At 33.6% G+C, this 20,816-nt stretch overlaps 1 protein-coding gene across 1 annotated transcript; it reads right to left on the bottom strand.

Annotated features, from left to right (window-relative positions):
- Positions 1-3,810: 3,810 nt before the first annotated feature.
- Positions 3,811-19,980, bottom strand: LOC140434271 (apolipoprotein D-like). Its single transcript, XM_072522411.1, has 4 exons — positions 19,746-19,980; positions 13,801-14,023; positions 6,729-6,880; positions 3,811-4,229 (listed from the first exon to the last, which is right to left on the bottom strand). Exons 1-4 carry the CDS (start codon positions 19,866-19,868, stop codon positions 3,933-3,935), a joined length of 795 nt encoding a protein of 264 aa, XP_072378512.1. The 5' UTR covers positions 19,869-19,980; the 3' UTR covers positions 3,811-3,932.
- Positions 19,981-20,816: the final 836 nt, after the last annotated feature.

Raw genomic sequence — 20,816 nt, 5'->3', positions numbered from 1 at the left:
GTCTATATTGCAAGGTAAAGTCAAAGGTAAGCGAGGACCCGGTAGAAGGAGAATATCATGGCTGCGGAATTTAAGAACATGGTTTAAGAAAACCTCAACGGAGCTGTTTCGAGCCGCAGCGAGCAAGGTCATGATTGCCAATATGATTTCCAACATCCGAAACGGATAGGAACCAGAAGAAGAAGAAGACAGAGCTCAGGTTGTGCCAAATTCTACGTATAAAGAAACCACTATTTTTTATTTAAACAGCTTGATCTGCATTTAATTCTGACTGTTATTATTGGTTAAGATATACCCAAAAATTAAAATAATATCAAATAATGCTTATACTAACAAATAGTTTCCTTTGCATGCTTTTAGCATTTACTACCTACGTGTGTTGTGTTATTTATGGACATAATTAAAGCTATCATTTACGGATGTCCGCGATCAGCATGGCTATCCTTACTTTGCTTGCACCTATTCAGAATAATCCGGTTGTAGACGTATTAAACCACTTTCTCAGGTTTTGAAGTCAAGATATTCTTCTTCTCTTTGATCCCCTCCTTCTAAATACCTTGCAACAAGCCATACCTCTGTTCATTTCTTATAACATGGCCAAGATATTCTAATTTGCGCTCTTTGATTGTGTTAATTATCTAATATTTCTTGCCCATTCTACGTAGGACCTCAACATTAGTCTCACGATCCACCAATGAAATTCTTAAGATGCGTCTGTAGCACCACATCTCGAAGGGTTCGAGCTTTCTTAAAGAAACTACGGAAAGTGTCCACGCGTCTACTTCATATAATAACGTAGAAAATACATAGCACCTTGTGACAAAGATTTTGGTACCAAGTGGTAAAGCGTGACTTCTGAAAAAAAACTTCATATTTACGAACGCTGATTTTTTTACAAGGTAGTAAAATTTACGAATGATCTTCGAATGATCGAATGAGCAGGTAAGGTGTATTTGTAATAAATAAGATTTTAAACTTCATAGTTTGATTTTTGCATAAAAATATGAAATTTTGCTAATATTACATCTTATTTGTCAAAAGAAGTATCTGGTTATATTGTTTTACACTTTATGAAGATGCGAGATTCAGATTATTTCTTCATTCATTAATATTTTTCGACACAGTCGCTGGCGCTCATTCCACAGCGATATTCGACGCCTAAATGTTTCGGCAGAAACCTAAGAGTGGTATAGATAACACTAAATCTTTCTTCTGGAATATCAGTTATCACGGCTCTTTGTGTAGCGTCTTTCTCGAGAAAAATAAAATCTTCTAAATATTTTAGTAATTTCAGAAAGTTATGGAGTCTTCTAATTACGTGAATTTCTTTTTTTATAATTTCTTAGTTTTTTTCTTAGTAAGAGTGGATTAGATAACACTGAATCTTTCTTCTGGAATATCAGTTACCTCGGCTCTTTGTGTAGCGTCTTCCTCGAGAAAAATAAAATCTTCTAAACATTTTAGTAATTTCAGAAAGTTATGGAGTCTTCTAAGTACGTGAATTTTTTTTTGTAATTTCTTGGTTTTCTTTTTAGTAAGAGTGATATAGATAACACTGAATCTCTCTTCTGGAATATCAGTTAATTTATCTCGACTTTTAACATTTCAACAACATTCAAAACAACAAACACGTTGAGATCTATCTTGTCCAAAACCAAACCTAACAATGAACAAGAAAGGACAAAGAATTGCATTTATAAAATACCTTGTGAATGCGATCAGTTTTATTTAGGTGAAACATCAAGACCATTAAATGTTAGAATAAGTGAACATCAATCCTATGTTAAAAATAGAGAATTTGATAGATCTCAAATCTGTAAACACGCATGGGATAATAAACATAGGGTTCAATGGAATGATTCAAATATAGTCCTAAAAGAAACGGATGGTAAAAAGAGAAAAATCAAAGAAGCGGCTCTAATTATGCTAAATGAGACCAATTGTGTCGCGAAATCCTCGGCAGAATGTAGTAGGATCTGGTTACCCATATTGAAAGAGGAAGTTATTAAAAGGAAAATACCAGTATTGGTAAGTCAGTAACATATAGAGAATACATCATTTATGTTTTTTAAATAACAAACATATAAGATCGGAATTTGGTGTTTATTGAAGGTAAACTAAATGCACGATCAAATACTTACCATGTCGGGATAGTATTATGAGGTTTTTTTCCTGGTTTTTCCCTCATAATTTACTATGGAATCACTAACAGGAGAATTTTACTGTCATCATGGCATGTATTTGTCTTTTTAAAGACGAATTACATGTTATGATCTTTTCTGACGGATATTCTCAAGTTAAAGTTGATTTCATGTAATCGAATGAACTATCTTATAAGTAAAGACGTCCCAGGAACGCAACTCAACAATATTGGCAATATCATTTTAAAGTCGTCTACTTTAAAATGTATAAGGTATGCATACCTAAGGTATGTCTAATTTGTCAATATAGATGAGTCAGATAAAATTAAATTATTAGAAGAATTTTTCACTAAGTAACAAAAAACAAAATTTGTTTAATTTACTAATGTTTGTATTTTGAGAACGATTTCTGAAGTGGAAATTGAAACGTCAATAAACGTATTTTAACCTCTAATTGTGGCTTATTCCCATTTAAATATAAATTAATTTAAAATGCCACAAGAAAATAGCTTCAGAACAATATTTTGTATAATAGTTTCTTGTCTTGGACACCATTTTCTTATTATTTCGTCATCAATAATATTAATTAAAACAAGGTACATAGATACTCACACAGCTGGTAAATGGTATTCTAGAAAAAACCTTCAGTGATAACCCAGTCGCCGGCGCTCGTTCCACAGCGATATCCGACGCCTAAATGTTTAGACAGAAACCTAAGGGTGGTATAGATAACACTGAATCTTGCTTCTGGAATATGAGTTGTATCGGTTCTTTGTGTAGCGTCTTTCTCGAGAAAAATAAAATCTTCTAAACATTTTAGTAATTTCAGAAAGTTATGGAGTCTTCTAAGTACGTAAATTTTTTTTTGTAATTTCTTAGTTTTCTGTTTAGTAAGAGTGGTATAGATAACACTGAATCTTTCTTCTGGAATATAAGTTATCTCGACTTTTGTAGTTCTTAATCTTAGACGTCATTTTTTTATTATTTCGTCATCAATAATATTAAATAAAATAAGGTTTAATTTTTCTTCCTTACCAAATTCAACATTTGCCCCTACAGATACTCACACACAGCTGGTATTCTCTATGATATTCTCGAAAAAACCTTCAGTGATAACCCAGTCGCCGGCGCTCGCTCCACAGCGATATCCGACGCCTAAATGGCATCGTATAGGTACAGGCAACCACTGGGAATTTCCGATTAGAAGTTACTTTTTACCCAGTACTATGAATACTTTGGATACGATACTATTACATCTTGCGATTGGGGAACGCAGTACTCGCAGCATATTTTTTTCCTTATAATGAGTCAGTTGTGACACAAGCGTCGGGTGATTTGCTGATTGAACATGGTGTTGATGTGCATGTGTCAATTTTGAGTTTGTTTATATGCTTTTGTGTGTGTGTGTGTCTCATGTTCAATCAATAAATCTCTAGTTATTTGCATTGATGTACTCCACTTGATTCGCGCTTTATGAGAACTTCCCCACACAGTTGTGCCAAGTACTGGAGAGCTCAGTCTAATGGTAATAATTGTAGATATTTATCTTGTTCTTCTGTGTTTAACATATTTTTAAAATGTCTGTCATCTTTCCAATTCCTTATATATTTCGCCCAATAAGTATCACCTTCAATATTCACTCTAGCTATATAAAAATAAACAAACTGAATAGATATGTATTTTTAAGTTTTATTTAATTTTATCCTAATACAGTCTTATAAAATTATTCATACAGCACAAACTAATTCAAGTTAATTGTAAACGAAAAACATCACATCTTAGTTCTACTTTCTATGGCAACCACTCAGTATCTGGATCTTGAGTTAGTTTAGAAGGTTTGGGATGATCCGATCCCGTATTATCTGCGATTTTATGGTAAACTTCTTTAGCCTTTTCGGAAATGTACTCAACTCCATCACCTATTTTTCCACCTGCTTTTCTGATAACTTCTGCAGCAGCGTGTGCAGAAATGGTTTCGTCGTTGATGTTTATGTTGTAACCTGCGTTGGGGTCTTTGGGACAGTTCGATTGGGAGATGATGGAGAGATCGTAGGGACTGATTTGAGCATTTTCAAGTTTTCCTCTCAACTAAAAAAAAATTAAAAATATTGAAATATAGAAATCATATTAAAAGAGAAGCAAAGCAGAATATGGAAATATAAAGTTCTCATATACAATGTTTTTTAGGTAATAATTGTTATAGCCCTTTATTAATATTTATTGGCAAAAATTCGAATTTTGTTAAATATCTTACACATGCAAACTTTTATTATCTCATGAATCAGACCCTTTGGTATATATTAATTACATAATATCTGAGGAGCCAACCAGAGACAACATTAAATCTAGGTCAGCGGTATAAAAAACAATTTGAACCGAAACTTTACCTACACATGCATTTTTTCATTCTCACTAAAAGGGTCTTTAATAGTCGGTAATAAGAAATATATAAATCATAACAAAACATATAAATCAACATATTTAGGGACACCTTTTAGAGAGTTAGACACATTTGAATTACTTACAGCAATTACTTGAATGTTAACTTTGCTTCTTGTTACTTTTTTATGTTTTTACTTTCAACTTATTGCTATGGTGCATCTATTCTTTGATCAGCTGTTAATATACAGTTGAGAACTTTTGTCACGTCATCGGAATAATTTTTGTCATAGATGCTTTAGTCTGCTTCTGTAAAATTCCAATTCTCGGAAAAGTAATGCCCAACCTAACCAAGCAGAGAAGTTCCAAAAATATTTATGATTTATAATAGGTCAAATTGTTGAAGATGACATATACAACCACATTTTCGCTTTTTTAGAATTAATGGTATGAACACTATTCATTTATACATTATGGTAGGAAGCATTGTCAGTGACAACAACAGATCCTACAGGCAAATTGGGGATTATCTGTTCTTTCAACCATGTTTTGTAATTTTCTGCATTCACGCCATCTTGATAATCTCCTGGCTTAGATCCTGATGTAAAAATCAAAACTACATTCGCTATGACACTCATTTGTCCAGCATCGTGTATGATAACCAACCTACTTCCTTTTGAAAGGTTTTTGAACAGTGCTTTACCACTATTATCTGATCAACTATTCCGCGTGGTATGTATGCATGTACATAGGTTTCATCAACATATACAGTTGGCTTACCTTCAGTTCTGTAGTATTTAATGTTGTATAAATACTTACGTCGATTATATTTGGTTTTCTTTTTTTTTTAACTCCCAAATCTTTTACAACCTGCAGAAAGAACTCACACTTCCAGTCTACTCGTACGCCTGTTCAAGCCTTTTTTGCAAAAGTTTCAATAATACACGACAGCCTTCAGGCTCATAAAAATGGTAAATTGTATTTCTAATAAACTATTTGTCGTAGCCCGTCAACTCTGCCACAGTTCCTTTCTTGGAACTCTCAATTATCTTCAGAAAACAATGTTTATATGTATTTACACACTTTGTAAATTATCTCTTTAGATTCCGGTGTCAACCTGATCTATTCGTACTCTCCTTAACAGTCCCCTTCTATAAAATAGTTTCGCACCTTTTTTTATGAGACTGGAAAACATAATAAGACTGAATTACAAACTCGTTTCAAATCCAGTGGTAAGGAATTCTCGAAAATAATTCTTATCAGTTCTTTGATTATCCCTAATGACTATATAATTTCCACAAGGAATCTACGTTCCTGTATTTGGCTGTATACCATATATTAAAAAAATTTATTAAAATCCTTTGTAAAAGGTATATATTTTTAAAAACCCAAACGGGCTGTGTTAGACAAAACGTTTTCGGAATCCATTATTCCATCATCGGTGTCTAGGAGTACATGAATGTAGCCACTAAATACATGGGTAAAAACCCGTTAACAAATAATTAGTTACATTTGTTATACATTATATTTTGTAAATTATTAGGATGTTAAAGTTACCGTTGGATTAGGTAACATGGCAAAAAATATATACCTTTTACAAAGGATTTTAATAAATTTTTTTGACTATATAATTATTTTAAAGATAAAAACAATCTTTGTAAAAACAAATTTCGTCTATTGTTTAAGTAATACAATATTTTGCGGATGCAAATATAAAATATTCTTCCCAAATTGCAACGCCACTACATATCTGTTTCTATTGTGTACGCGTACCTACGCGATAAAATATTTCGTGGAACTGTTCGCCACTACATTTGAAACAAGCTGTAACTATGGTTCGATGAGACAGACCATTGATCACGCGCAAGGATATGTTTATATTGAAATTGTCTTGAAAATGATTTCAATTAATATAGGTTACCATTTTTCACAAACAGTTTAAAATTATTTAATTTTTTTTTAATAATTTTAAACTGTTTGTCCTTGTTTAGTGTAGTTTTACGTACAATTTTATGTTTATGACATTCTGCGATTGTTGGATAGCCCAAAATTGACGAAATGCCCCTGAAAATGTTCTAGGAACCGAAAGTACTTGGGCAAGATTTAATTAATAAAACTGTGCTCGATATCTGCCTTTCATTTTATTAATGTTCATTTATTCGAGCATTCAACCTAATATCAATTAATTTTAAAATAGGCAGTACGTACCTTATTAACATAAAGAGAATCGAGTGTTTTTGTCCTTGATAAAATTGTGGCCGATTGACGGTGGGCAAAAGTCAATTTTTGGCAAGTGAATATTCCAGCGTAATTGCTGTAATCAGTATTAAACACAGTGAAACTTGAAGTTCCAGCAACACCTAAAAATAATAAATAAATATAGATACATAGATAGTTCTTAATCTTACCAAAACTTATTTAGTGAGATTTGGCAACAATGTTACGTATCCCGCAGATTCTATAGTATACATAATATACAGTCTACAAGTACAAGTATATAGTCTACAATACAAAAGTTCCTATCCCACAGTATTAACAGCTTAAATAAACTTTTATTACAGACTTCTTTTATTGAAAAAAGAAGAATTATTTTAAATAGTGAAAGTGTATACTAAACTCATAAAATTTTGGGTAGTATATATTTAAAAAATATATTTCAGTTGTTATAATTTAACATATTCCAGTAAATATTTGTATTAACCACGCATATAATTTTATTATTTGTTATTATACAATATATGGTGTAACTAAATTAATATTTATTGTCGGTAATTCGTAAAGTTCTATTTTATTTACCTTTGTTTACATTAATATTAGACAAGAGCACTTGTGCTTGTTTGTATAGTAATTTCCAGCCACTTCTAGTCAAAAAGTAACTAACTTCCCAAAAAAAAAAAACATTACTAAATCCAGTAGACAGTTCGGACCAGTGGCGCACCCAGGGGGGGTTTTGGGGGTTAACCCGGACCCTATTCCGACACTGTTACTTACACATCTTAAGGACTCAAAATGGAGGTAACATCATAAAAAAAATTTCGGTGACTACCAGCCAAAACCCCCCCCCCCCCAAAAGCAAATTCTAGGTGCGCTACTGGTTCGGACTGGGTATAGCGAACCGACTATATAAACATGCTTCTTTTGTACCGTTGCATTCTATATTTAAAGTCTTATTTTAGTCAATTTAGTTTTTCTATTAAACTGTTTATAAATATCTTATTTTGTATATATATATCGGATATATATCATATATATTCGGTATTTTGTTATTTATAAAAATATCAATAATATAATAGAATAAAATGGCATAAGCAGCTACAACACCCAACTTCTACAAGTAAAAAAAGACGCTACCTGCTCTATAATGAATTAATGGCGACGACAGGAAAAAGAACCTGTAGTTGAAACATATATACATGTCACGTGGATTGACTATCTAAAAAGCTATATGCAGAGGAGGAACAAACGACGGTAGAACCGGAAACACCGGAAATTACCACAAATGAAGAACTTAATATAAATGTACAAGAAGTTCGGAAAATAGTTAAAAACCTGTAGAACCGAAAACCAGCAGGTAAAGACGGAAGACGGGATACCAAACGAATTACTGAAATATTGTGGAGCAGCAATGACAGAACAATTAACAACATTAATTAATTAAATTATAAAACACAATAAAATACCGGAAGAATGGAGAACAAGCGAACTAATTCTATTATTCAAAAAACAAGATAAAAAAAAGCCAGAAAACTATAAACTTGTTAAATACTACGCTAAAACTTACAACTAATATTTTACAAGTGCTAATAAATCAAAGGATAAGTTTAGCAGATGAATAACAGGGTTTTCGTAGTGGAAGATCGTGCAGATGCAATATTCGTTATAAATCAAATTACTGAGAAATCACTAGCGTATAATAGACCAGCTTTTTAGTGTCTGATTGACCTAAAAAAAACGTGTGACAGAGTAAGACTCAAAGATGGAATCCATCTTCTGTATAATAGAGTTCCTCTAAATATTATAAAAACTATCGAAAACATCTACCAAAACAACAAAATGGAATTCAGAATAGATGAACAACTTAAAGAACCTATAGACATAGGCAGCGGAATAAGACAAGGGGATTCATTGAGCCCCATGCTTTTCAATTTGATCATGGATGAAATCATCAAAAGCATTAACAAAGGAAGAGAATACAGAATGGGAAACAAATAAATAAAAATACTCTGTCATGCAGACGACGCAATATTGATAGCCCAAGATGAAGATAGTCTGCAAAGACTGGTCCACAGATTTAACATAAGAGCAAAAGAATTTAATATGACAATCTCATCTCAGAAAACTAAAACAATAGTAGTCAGCAAAGAACCAACCAGATGTAAAATAGAAATTGATGGCATCAGTATTGAACAAGTAATAGAAATAAAATACCTGGGAATTACACTGTCTAGCTATGGAGGCCTGGATAAAAAAGTGAGAGATCAAGTACAAAAAGCAAACAGACTGACAGGATGCCTTAATAACACTATATGACGAAACAGACACATTAACACTGAGATGAAGTCCAGAATTTATAAAGCCAGTGTAAGACCAAAACTGACATATGCCTCAGAAACAAGACCCGACACAGCCACAACACAAATGCTACTGGAAACGGCAGAGATGAGAATACTGAGAAGAATTATAGGAAATACGGATCGAAAGTGAAGTGAAGACATTAGAAGAAAATGTAACGTACTGTGTATAAATGAATGGACACAAAATAGAAAAAAAGAATGGAATAACCACATAAGCAGAATGGAGAAGACCCGTGTCGTCAAAATAGCATGAGATAAGTCACCAATCGGCAGAAGAAGTATCGGACAACTTCGAAAAAGATGGAGTGTCAACCTTCCATAGAGGTATTAATCCGCCAATGAACAGGCAGAATTGCTTATAAAATGAAAGAAGAAGAAGAAAAGATACGTGTATAATTCGCATAATATAAAGTGCGAGGCATAAGTTAGGGATGTAGTTAATATTAAATAAACAATAATACAACAATTATACAACTGTATAAATCAATTAAGTCACTTATTACTGAGTTTTTAACTGGAATATCTGGGGGAAGTCAATAGTTATATTATCTCGTGGTTATCGAAACTTTTACTTGCTTTTTAAAATGAAATTTTTTATATTAAAAATGTTTATAAACAAAGCGAAAGATGGGCACAATCGGTCAAGTTGTTTTTAAACAGTTATATTTGTTTATCCCATTTGAGAGAACAGAGGTCATTTCAAATGGTTGCATAGGTGCTTCGTCAATACTTAAAATGTTTTTTTGGTTGATTCTGTTTATAGGGTCTCAAATTGTTTACTTACAAATACTTGATGCAGAATGACCATTACCATTACCATTATATTTGCAATATCCTTACCTTATGCCGCACAATATGTTTCTGCTTCAAATTAATTACGCTGTAGGAAGTATCATTAAATGGGAAATTTGTAAAATAATAAAAAAAATTAGGTTATTTGAAATTTTTAGTATCTGTAGTAGAAATAATACAAATTTTTTATAAAATAACCTTTGCACATATTTACTCAGCTTAATGCAAACTGAACAATACAATTTAGTCGACTCGGTAGACTACAATACAATCGTAAACAGATATTTTCACCAAAAGAGATATTTACGTCTTTAAAACTACTTAATTAAACATATTTACATCGATGTCAAGGTTTTCATGATCTTAGCTGCATATATTTTTTTATTTTTTAATAAAAATTCTTATTTTTATTCAAATAAACAGTTTTATCACATCATAAAAGTATAATGTTTTATTTTGTGCAATTTGCACAATTTTTGAGTTTATTTTCTTCAATATTTCGACAGATGAAGAGTGAATTTAATGAAATTGCAGATTTAAATACTTAAACCTTTGCCTATCGGATTCCAAAAACATATTTTTTATTATGAATACCTTTATGAATCTTTATGAACAATTCGATCAACCAAAGAATATAGACGCATAATTATGCGTATATATTTTTCGTTGACATGTATATATTCTTTGGATCAACCAGTGGCGCACCCAGAATTTGTCTTAGGGGGGGGTTTTGAAATTTTTTTATGCTACCTCCATGTTGAGTCGCTACAATTTGGGTTTTAGTTTAATTTAAAGTACTAAAGATAGCAGTTCCAAAGATTCAGGTATCTATTATCCTGCCTACCAACTAAAACCACCCTCTCTTACTTATGCGCAGTTGACTCTCGCACGTACCGTACTCCGAAAGTGGGGTGGCCACTGTAAGGCTGACGACATTTTTGGAACACTCCCTTCTCTTATCTAGATCTTATCTATTGTTCTGAAGCTATTTTCTTGTGGCATTTTAAAGTAATTACTATTTTAATGGGAATAAGCCACAATTGAAGGTTAAAATAATGTTATTGACGTTTGACGTTAATCCAACTTGTAAATACAATACATTTTGAAGACGGCTATCGCCGTATTCCCGTTCTCCTCAGGGAATCCTCCCTGTCCAAGGCATGCTCCTTCTCCAAACCTGTCGATTCCATCGCTCTTCGAATTCCTTCATTTCATGTGCGTCGAGGTCTACCTCTTTTTTTTCTTCCAGGGGGCTTCCATTTGTGAAGTTTTTGGGGCCAACGTTTGTCAGGCATTCTCAATTGATGTCCAAACCATTTTGAACCTCTTCTTTCTATTCTGTCAATGACCGTTTCTGTAGCATTCATGTTATTTCTTATAGATTCGTTAGTCTGCCTTTCCTGCCTTGATGTTCTAGCACTTCTTCTCAAATAATCCATTTCAACTGTCAACACTCTTCATGGTTCTTCATGGATTCAACCATGGTTTGCCCTATTCTTTTTTTGTTCCTTTTGGAAATGTGGTGATCCCACCATAAGGAGTTCAGACATCCTACAATTTTACGTCCATGATTAATTCGTGTTTAATTTCGGTTTCTCCCAAGCCGTTCTTAGCAATGAGTGGATCTAAATATTTAAATTTTTTCACTTGTTTGATTTCCACGTCCCCGTCTATCAACACTTCAAACCTAGCATCTGAACTGATAATTAAATAAATATTCTGTTTTCTTCATGCTGACTTGTAACCCCCATTTTAAATATTCTCTCTATAGACGCTTTATCATAAATTCTAGATCATAAGAATCTTGAGCTAGGATGACTTGGTCATCCGCAAAGTTCAGGGAGAACAGTATGCCATTTCCTATGGGGATTCCCATTCCCTGGCAGTGGTTTTTCCAATTTTGGAGGGCTGCCTCAATATATAAATTAAACAGTAAGGGTGACATACTGCATCCTTGTTTTAGTCCTTTAGTTACTTTTATTGGCTCTGATAGTCTATATGTAGTGTTATCCCTGTATACTTCTGTGATTATTCCTAAAAGGTATGGACTAATGTCGAGTTGTTGTTAAGCTTGCCACAATTTAAGTCTTGAAACTGTATTATACGCCTTTTCTAGGTCGATGAAGGCTAGATGTACTTCTGTACCAACCGCTATTCTTTTTTATATTAATTATAGTAATATACAAACGTCAATAAACTTATTTTAACCTTCAATTGCGATTTATTCCCATTAAAATAGCAATTAGATCGTATCTCTGTCATTAGCCCGGTTGGTGTTTCTCTTCTTCTTCTTTCTTTTTAATGACTGCTTGGATGTAATTGTGAACACTATTCCATCCCTCCGTCTTTCCCGTCATCTTCACGATCATCTCTTACAGTCGCAGGGTTCATACCTATTTCTTTATACATTCTGTTTCTCTCCACTGTATATCTATTACACTCCAGCATTGTGTGAGTAACAATGTCGGAATCTTCGCAGTATAGGCATTTATCTGTATGTGTCTTTCTGATCCTATGAAGATACGCCCTAAAACAGACAATCTACCCAGTCCCTTAGGCTCGGGATCAGCATCTTTGTCCACTGAGCATCATCTTCCTTGTTGTTCCACTCTTCTTGCCATTTTTCCATTGATCTTTCCCTTTCTTTTTTTTTATAGCTGTTGTCAAATGCTTTCTTCTCCCATAGAGATGTCTCTTTTCTTTTCTACTGCTAACACATGCAGGGGAACATAACCCGTGATAGTCCACAAGGCCGCCGCAGATACAGTCCTGTAGGCGCATGCTACTCGCAACAGACTCGTTCTGTTTAATTTTTTATAAGCCTAATATTAGGTATCTATATCTAAATATAATAAAAAATATTATTAATTATTGCGTATTTATCCAATAATTATTGTGTTCTACATATTTAAAGTGGTAATTTAATTATTCAATCAGCGTTTTGGATTTTTTGTATTGTGTGTGAAAAACAAATTACATTTTCCTACTATTCTTTATATATTGTTTACTTTATATGCCCTGGGGAGGGGGGTTTAACCCCCAAACCCCCCCCCCCCCTGGGTGCGCCACAGGGATCAACGTTGATCAATGAGTAATTTCAGACGCATACATTTGAGGCATGGCTAAAATTGCCGTTTTTAAACGGGCACCACAAACCATCAATGAGTTAAAGGATGCCGTAAGAGCCTTCTTCGCGGACGTGAGACAACCTTTATTCCAGAACAATACGAGAAATCTGGAATATCGGTATGAAGTCTGTCTTGAGAGAGGAGGAGCTCATTTAGAACATGTTATAAAGTGCCAATAATATGTATTTTTTAAAACAATAAAATAATTACAAGTTCAGTACAGTTTATTTTGGGCTATACTGTATTACTCTGGTCTGTTATTATAATTACTCATAATACCACTAAAGAGAATACCGTCACCTTAAGTTTATGGTTTTATTGTGTAGCCTCAAACCTGTCACTTCAGGGGTCTCCCGGCTCGAGTAAAAGATGAAAGCATTTTTGACCTATAGTTAAAAGAGATATCTGAACGACGCTTAGAATATTACTTCATGAACAGATTTTATGTTCATAAAGAAAGAAATTTTTGAAATAGAGATAGCCCACTAAAATTCACCGTTAGTATTATCGAGGATGGGCCTTAAACATGAAATTATACCTACTGTGGGGCAAATTGGTGCGTATGGTCTGTAGTCAAAACCTGCTATGCACCAGTCTGGCGAATAATATAGAGTTTAACGTGCTAATCTTATCTATTACTTAATCTGAAGGTTTTTAAGAAACTTAAAAAAATCACTTTACATAAACTCATGAACAAAAATCTCGAATATTGTACATCAGAAACTTGTACGTTACCAAGATATATTATTATCGTACGAACCGATTAAATCTTACAAATTTACTTACTTAATGGAAACTTCACAGTCATTCTTGCTGGAACCGATGGGTCTACTACTTTCAATGTTCCTCTATAATGATATCCATGTTTAACTGGTGTTAGCGATATTAAGAAATGCTGACTGGTTTCCTCGACTTGGTATTGTCCAGGTTCATCAGATTTGGTTATGTTGTAAAGTATACAGTTGCTTGCTGTGCCCGTTTTTTCAATTACGTACCAGATACCTAACATCTGAAATATAACACGCATTTTATTATAAATGCTTTTTAAATAATGTTAGATGTGTATAATCAATATGGATGTGAGAATCATAAATGCTCTATGAAAAATAGAAAACGTTAAGTAGAAGGGTTAAATAATAGAACACTGGTTCCCAAAGGGGTCCCTATGGATCCCAAGGCGTCCCTGTGGGAAAATTAAAATCGATCCGCGCAAGGTTTAATATAAAATTTAAAAAATGTGATTATTTTTATTAATATGAAAGTTAAAATAAATAACAATGAATAAAAGGAAAGTCCGTTAAGATTTGATTTCACGTATAGTGCCTCATATATTCGCTTATAGGTATTTCATCCTAGCAGAAATCATTAAAGCGACTATTCACAGAAGCTCTGAACGTGAAAACAAATCTATTTTACCGAAAAGGAAGCAACAATGAATATATTATTAGTGATTTTTTCGTGTCAAATAAAATATAAATATAAACATAAAATAGAGGAGCACGGGACACGTTGAAACACGGGGCACCTTGAAACATTGTTCGTATTTCAAATTCTGGCGGGTAAATGAGAACCTGTTACTATCAGTGGCGCTTCGGTCCATACCAGAACTATAACAGTACACAGTCTGTTATAGTTCTGGTCCACAAGAGTCCACAATACACATTGAATATAATAGTTTTTTCTCCCATCGAAAAATTTGGACGTCGTTTACTTTTACTGCTTTCACTTTCCATATTACTCACAACACTAAAATACATGTTCACTGCTTAGATAATCTAATCGAAATGTGAGTCATGTCCTGCGGTGGGACCACGATGAGTAGAATAATATTTTGCTGTCGTCACGTTGCATAGCAACGACGAATAGAATCGACGGTTGCTAGGCAACGTGATGTCAGCAAAATAGTATTCTACTCATCGTCATCCCACCACTGTTTACTTCGATACCAAAACAACTGAATCCCTGAGTAGCCGACTTTCACCGACTATCGCGGTTTAGGGAGGTATAACTATTACCTTCTAACCTAAAATTATTATTTATGGTAATTAGCTCAAATTTATAAAACTATAATAGAAAGTATTGAGTTGTACGGCGTTGTACGGCGATGTAGTATATCTTTTCCAAGTAAAAATATTAAGACAATAAAAGTTTTGATTCTAAAAGTATGTCGAGTAGGAGATAAAAAAATTGAACGTATTAAACGAGCACTGAAAGACGTATGTGGCGCCCTTCATCATTTTTAGTGGCGAATTTAGATTTCTCGTCCCAAAAAACTCAGCTTACCAAATTTCGTGTTGTTATCCCATGCCTGTCACGAAATATTCAAAAATAAAAGTTTAACTTTGACACCCTTCATTTTGCTTATTATCAACTTTCGTACTAAAGTAAGTTAGTTTAAATCGGCCTATTTCAATCTCAGGAATCTAAGATTAAGTTATGGCCATTCGTTACCAAACACCATGTATATTATATTAATATATATAATAACCCAAATGTCAATAATAATCATATTAAAATTAACATAATTATAAATAGGTACATATTTATTTAATACAAGTAGCTTTGTCGTAACTTCTTATGGCATTTTTCGTACGCCATTGGAAGACCTACAATAGCGATGAACCGTCACTATTACTTCTAAGAATTTACTGCCTACAAATGAGAAACTTTAGTATAGTTCTCTTTATTTCGTTATAACACTATAATCTCAGTACTCAGTTGTAGTTTGAACACGGCTAAGGAAATTGTGTTTCTAAATTTTTACGTGCAGACATCGTTTGATTTTAAGGTAAAAACTCCAATATTTTATCCAGTTGAGTAGCATTATTCGAAACGTTTATATTTACTGAATTGCTTTTATGCATTTTCTTTTCTATAATTGTGATGTTTTTTGTGAATTTGGCATAAAATAGAAAATATGGAAGTTTGGGGTATAATGAAACATAACTCGACGGGGCGCTTTGAAACGTTTCAAGGTGCCCCAATAATATTTAATCAAAATAATATTTTTATTTTTGTTCCAGTATGGTTCGAAATCTTTAGAGAAAAACCAATTAAGGTTTGTTTCCCGAGACTGACATGAATGATGCAGTAGAGCTCGTTTGTCAAGGCCACTCCATCAGGCGGGTAGCAGAATTAAAAAATTTAAACTATGTAACATTACCTAGGTAGGTGAAAAAGAAAAAAGACAATGAGTGTGATACAAATTTCAAGTATGTTCTGCACTACAATATACGACAAGTGTTTAAAGTAGAACAAGAAAATAAACTAAGAGAGTATTTGCTAATGTGTTCCAAAATGTTTTATGGTTTTCCAGTGGCGGAATGCAAGAAAGTGGCCTATGACATGGCAGTAATAAATAAAATAAAATATCCAATTTCATGGGACGCTAACGAATCGGCAGGACAACATTGGTTCTATGGGTTTTTGAAAAGAAATCCATCGCGCAGCCAAAGAACGCCTGAGGGATGTAGTTTGTCCCGAGCTACTTCTTTCACAAGGGCAAATGTAGAAGTGTTTTTTGACAATTTGCAAGCAGTGTACAAGCAGTACAGCAGTGTAAGCAAAAATCCTTACTTTGCAGATGAAACACGAGTATTTAATCTGGACGAAACAGGCACATGCACAGTTCAGAACCCTCAAAAATAACTGCCGAAAAAGGAGCTAAGTAGGTCAGCAAGTGCGCTGGTGCTGAGAATATTACTAATATGACAACCTGTTGTTTTATCTCAGCGAGCGGCGACTGTATCCCCCCCGTCATGATATTTTCACGTGTACACTTTAAGCATCACATAGTGCAGGAAGCTCCCACTGGTACTCTTGCTTTGGCAAACCCATCAGGCTGGATGACTTCTGTATTATTTGTTGAAGTTGCTAAACATTTCAACCGCCACTCAAAAAGCAGCATGCAATCGCCCACTCTGATAGTATGCGACAATCACGAGAGTCGTTTATCATTGGAGGCACTTAATTTGTGCAAAGAAAATGCAGTGACTATGTTAACTTTTCCACCAATAAACTGGTTTAAGACATTCAAAACGTATTACAATGCTGCAATAGATACTTGGATGATGCAGCATCCTGGACAAACAGTAAATATTTACAATGTTGCTGGTTTTGTAAAGATTGCTCACGAGAGAGGAATGAATCTATCAAACATCACTGCTGCTTTTAAGAAAACAGGGATTTACCTATATGACAGACATGTTTTCACCGATGCCGATTATTTATATAATTACGTTACCGATCGACCAATGGCGGACATGCCAGCTACTTGTCAGGTAAAAGAGGATCCATCGTCAGGTGATGCTCCTGCTGATAAAATCAACAACTCAACAATAGAAATCGATGCAGATGCCAACTCCTCAAGTTTCAATAACAACTCTCAAGACCCCAGTACTTCTACTACCATCAGTAATGTAAAAATTTCCTTATGCGGACCTTAAGATTTTAGAGGATTTCCCAAGGCAGAGAGTAGAAAAAACAATAGAAACGGTCGAGCAAGAGGAAAAAGTATGATAGCAACCAGTACTCCAGAAATGACTGCAATTGCCAATAAAACGGCGGTATCAATAGCAAAAAGAGAAATGGTCAAACAGAAAATAATACATTTTAATAAGGACACTAGGAAGAAATCCAATAAAGTCGAAGAGGTTCAGTCTTCATCTGAAGAAGATTTAGTCAATTATATTGAGACTGATGGCGACTTGGACCCCATTGAAGACATTTTCATTTTTAATGAAGACAAATTCATAGAACTGGATAGGTCATCCATTAAAAATGATTATGTACTGGTGGAATATAAATTAAACAGCCATAATGGTAAGTTCTACGTTGGACTTGTTCTAAAAGAAAAGAAGACGAGCGGAGATTTCGAAGTGAAGTTTTTCAGAAAAAAAGGACATAACACCTTTGTAGCGCCACCAGTTCCAAATGTATCAATAGTCGCTGAGAATAGCATTAAGATGATTTTGGAGAACCCGGTTTTTGAGGGATCAACCCAACGCCAAAAATAATTTATTTTTTCGGAATCGACTTAACTAATTTAAATATTGGCTAACTACTATATTCAACGTTTGAATTATTTTTCCTTTGATTTTATATTATTTTTTTTTATTATTGGGCATACTTCTAAGGCAATCTTGTTGGTTTATTGTACAACTTGGTCGTTTTTATATATGTTACATTTTACCCCTATGTACCCTATGTATCCCAGTGGTGGGGAACAATCATCGAGCAAAAAGACAAAAGAGGGAATCTAATCGTTATGAAAAGGCGACCAAAAAAGTGGCCTCTGATGGCGGACATATCCGGAAATGCGAATGCGCCAAATTTAAATTTTCCGACACTTATTAACAGTAGCTATAAAATAGTTTTCAGAATGTGTCTTAGACGAGAAAATTTTAATTAAATATTAACGATAACAGTCTAAAATGTGAAACAATTGTTAAAAAACTTCAATATAAATAAGATTTCATGTGACAGTTGGGACAAATAATAACATAACCCAACTAAATTTGATTTCTTAAACAAGGAAAGACTCCGTTTCCTTGTTTAATGTGGCCTCTCAAGATGGCACTTCCTGTCTAACAATATTTTTGCCCCCACTACCTTTACATTCCCTCTTTTGTCTTTTTGCTCGATGGGCACAATGAAACATTTTTTTTAATTGATTATTACTTAAAATAGTTAATAATAAGGTTTTTGATGCTACTATAAGTCTGTTCCTAGTACCGAAGGGCATCTTTTAAAACAAATTTGTTTCATTGTGCCCCGTGCTCCCCTACAAGTAATAACAGGATCGCAGTGAGTCAGACAGGTTTATAAAGAAACGCAACAGAGTCGATATTTGCACCAACTACTCTATAATATGAACTACATAAGAGTGACGAATCAATCTACAATTTAGTTCAGATAGCACTAGATACCTATAGTAGAAGAATGGAGTATCCAATGGAAAATAGCGATAAATCTAAAATCGACTAGGCAGTTATGTTCAAAAAGAGCAGAGGTAGCCCAGAAGAAGAGCTGACAGTGTGAGACAGACCTCGTGACACACCCTGTATAATCTGATGTTTATAAGAAATCAGTTGTCTTTTAAATTGGAGATAAATGTGGTTTAATAATGTTAAAGATAAGATATTTTTATTGTTTTATTCTAGCAGGCCGTGTATGAATGTGTCATAATTGTCATTATTTGTGATTAAGTTAAGAGATTATTTGCAAATGTCAAGATGTACAATTATGGTTTTGGTTTATCAACAGTTTTGATTTATAATTGTTGCATTTGTTGATTCATGGAGTTATGTTATGGTCATGATTTGTATTGTTTATAATCACTTAAAAATTGTCTATAAATGGATTTTTAAGATGAAATAGTGAACGATGAACAAATGGCACTAGCATACAAGACACCTGCATACCAACATAGTAAATACCAACATACATTCCGGGAGAAAGAAGTAAAAGAGAAAGATATCCATCATCATGGCAGAAAAAATAGAATTTCGGCATGGAGGGGTGATGTCTGGAGGAAGGTGATTAGTTTATTAAATTTATTTTTTTGTGATCGGGAAAATGTCAAGGAATTTTTTTGAGTGCATACTCGTATTTCGAATATTTGTATAACATTTATGAATCTACATTTCTGTAGTATCTGTGCCTTCAAGTTGGTTACGACTAAGTTAGTCGAATGTACTCGATGATTTTCTCAAAATAAAAATATTACTTACCCTGTCCATTTCAAATCCAGACATAGGTTCTATCACCGGACATGCCCCCAGGTGATACGAGTGCATCTCCACATATCCCGTAAAACAAAACACCAAAAACAACGCAACGAATTGTTTAAACATCTTCACCCGTTACTCTCTATTAGTGTTAACAATACTGACCGAAGTGATTAACTGATATAATTCAATTTATTGTTGACATTATATAGTTTGACGCCTTGCAGTTGACCAACCAAATAACTGAATGCTAATAGAATTGTGAAGTTTATTAAATTAGCACTGACCTTTAGGATTAGTTTATTAATACGTATGAATGAGACACAGCAGGTCAAATAGTTCACGATAAACTAGTTTTTACCAAATTCTTTTTAATATTTTGTTGGCTTGTTGGTTCATTGGTAAATAACGGCTTCTTAAGAAGCGGTTTTATTGTTTATTATGAGGACATGATTCATAGAAACTGATAGTGGATTTAGTAGTAGAGTAACAAGAAGTTAAATAATTTCATTTTGGAAAACGATGAATCATCTTAAAATATAAAATTTCTTGTAGAACAACAAAAATATATTTTTTTGGCATTGTTTAAAGAAACTATTTTGTTAGTAAAATGTTTAGGTATATTATTATCGGCTAAGGAAGTCCTACAGCAAAATCTCTTCTAACTAATCAAAAGTTTGAACAGATTGTCATGTTCAGTTCAAATAATTCTTTATGATTTAAAACAGGATCTCAGTTTTCGAAAGTTGGGATCACGGATGATTTCTAATACTACAGAGAAATAAGTAAAATTTAGCGGTGTTCACGACTCCGCAATAGTCAGGTATTTAAGTTTTTCTGTTAATACATTTCAGTGATGTTCTATATAAGCTTGTTTGTATCTTCAATAAAGCATTTCCTTTAATTAAAATTAAGTCAAAACATCATAACCCCTGGAGTACCAATGGTATCCGCTTATCAGCCAAGAATATGCGTTCAATACTGTACATCAAGAAATTTACTACACACTTCCCTGTCACTGAATATCATCTAGTACAGAGAAACCTATCTAAATCTTATCAAACCAGCTAAAAA

Source organism: Diabrotica undecimpunctata, chromosome 2, assembly GCF_040954645.1.
Source record: "Diabrotica undecimpunctata isolate CICGRU chromosome 2, icDiaUnde3, whole genome shotgun sequence".
NCBI classification, from domain to species: Eukaryota; Metazoa; Arthropoda; class Insecta; order Coleoptera; family Chrysomelidae; genus Diabrotica; species Diabrotica undecimpunctata.
The sequence above is the reverse complement of the archived record's forward strand: the minus strand, read 5'-3'. Positions and strand labels throughout refer to the sequence as shown.

Coding starts and splice junctions, on each gene's coding strand:
- LOC140434271 (XM_072522411.1), bottom strand. CDS start 19,868: ATGTTTAAACAATTCGTTGCGTTGTTTTTGGTGTTTTGTTTTACGGGA. Junction 6,881..13,800: donor GACTGTGAAGTTTCCATTAA/GTAAGTAAATTT, acceptor TATTATTTTTAG/GTGTTGCTGGAACTTCAAGT. Junction 4,230..6,728: donor ATTCTCTTTATGTTAATAAG/GTACGTACTGCC, acceptor ATTTTTTTTTAG/TTGAGAGGAAAACTTGAAAA.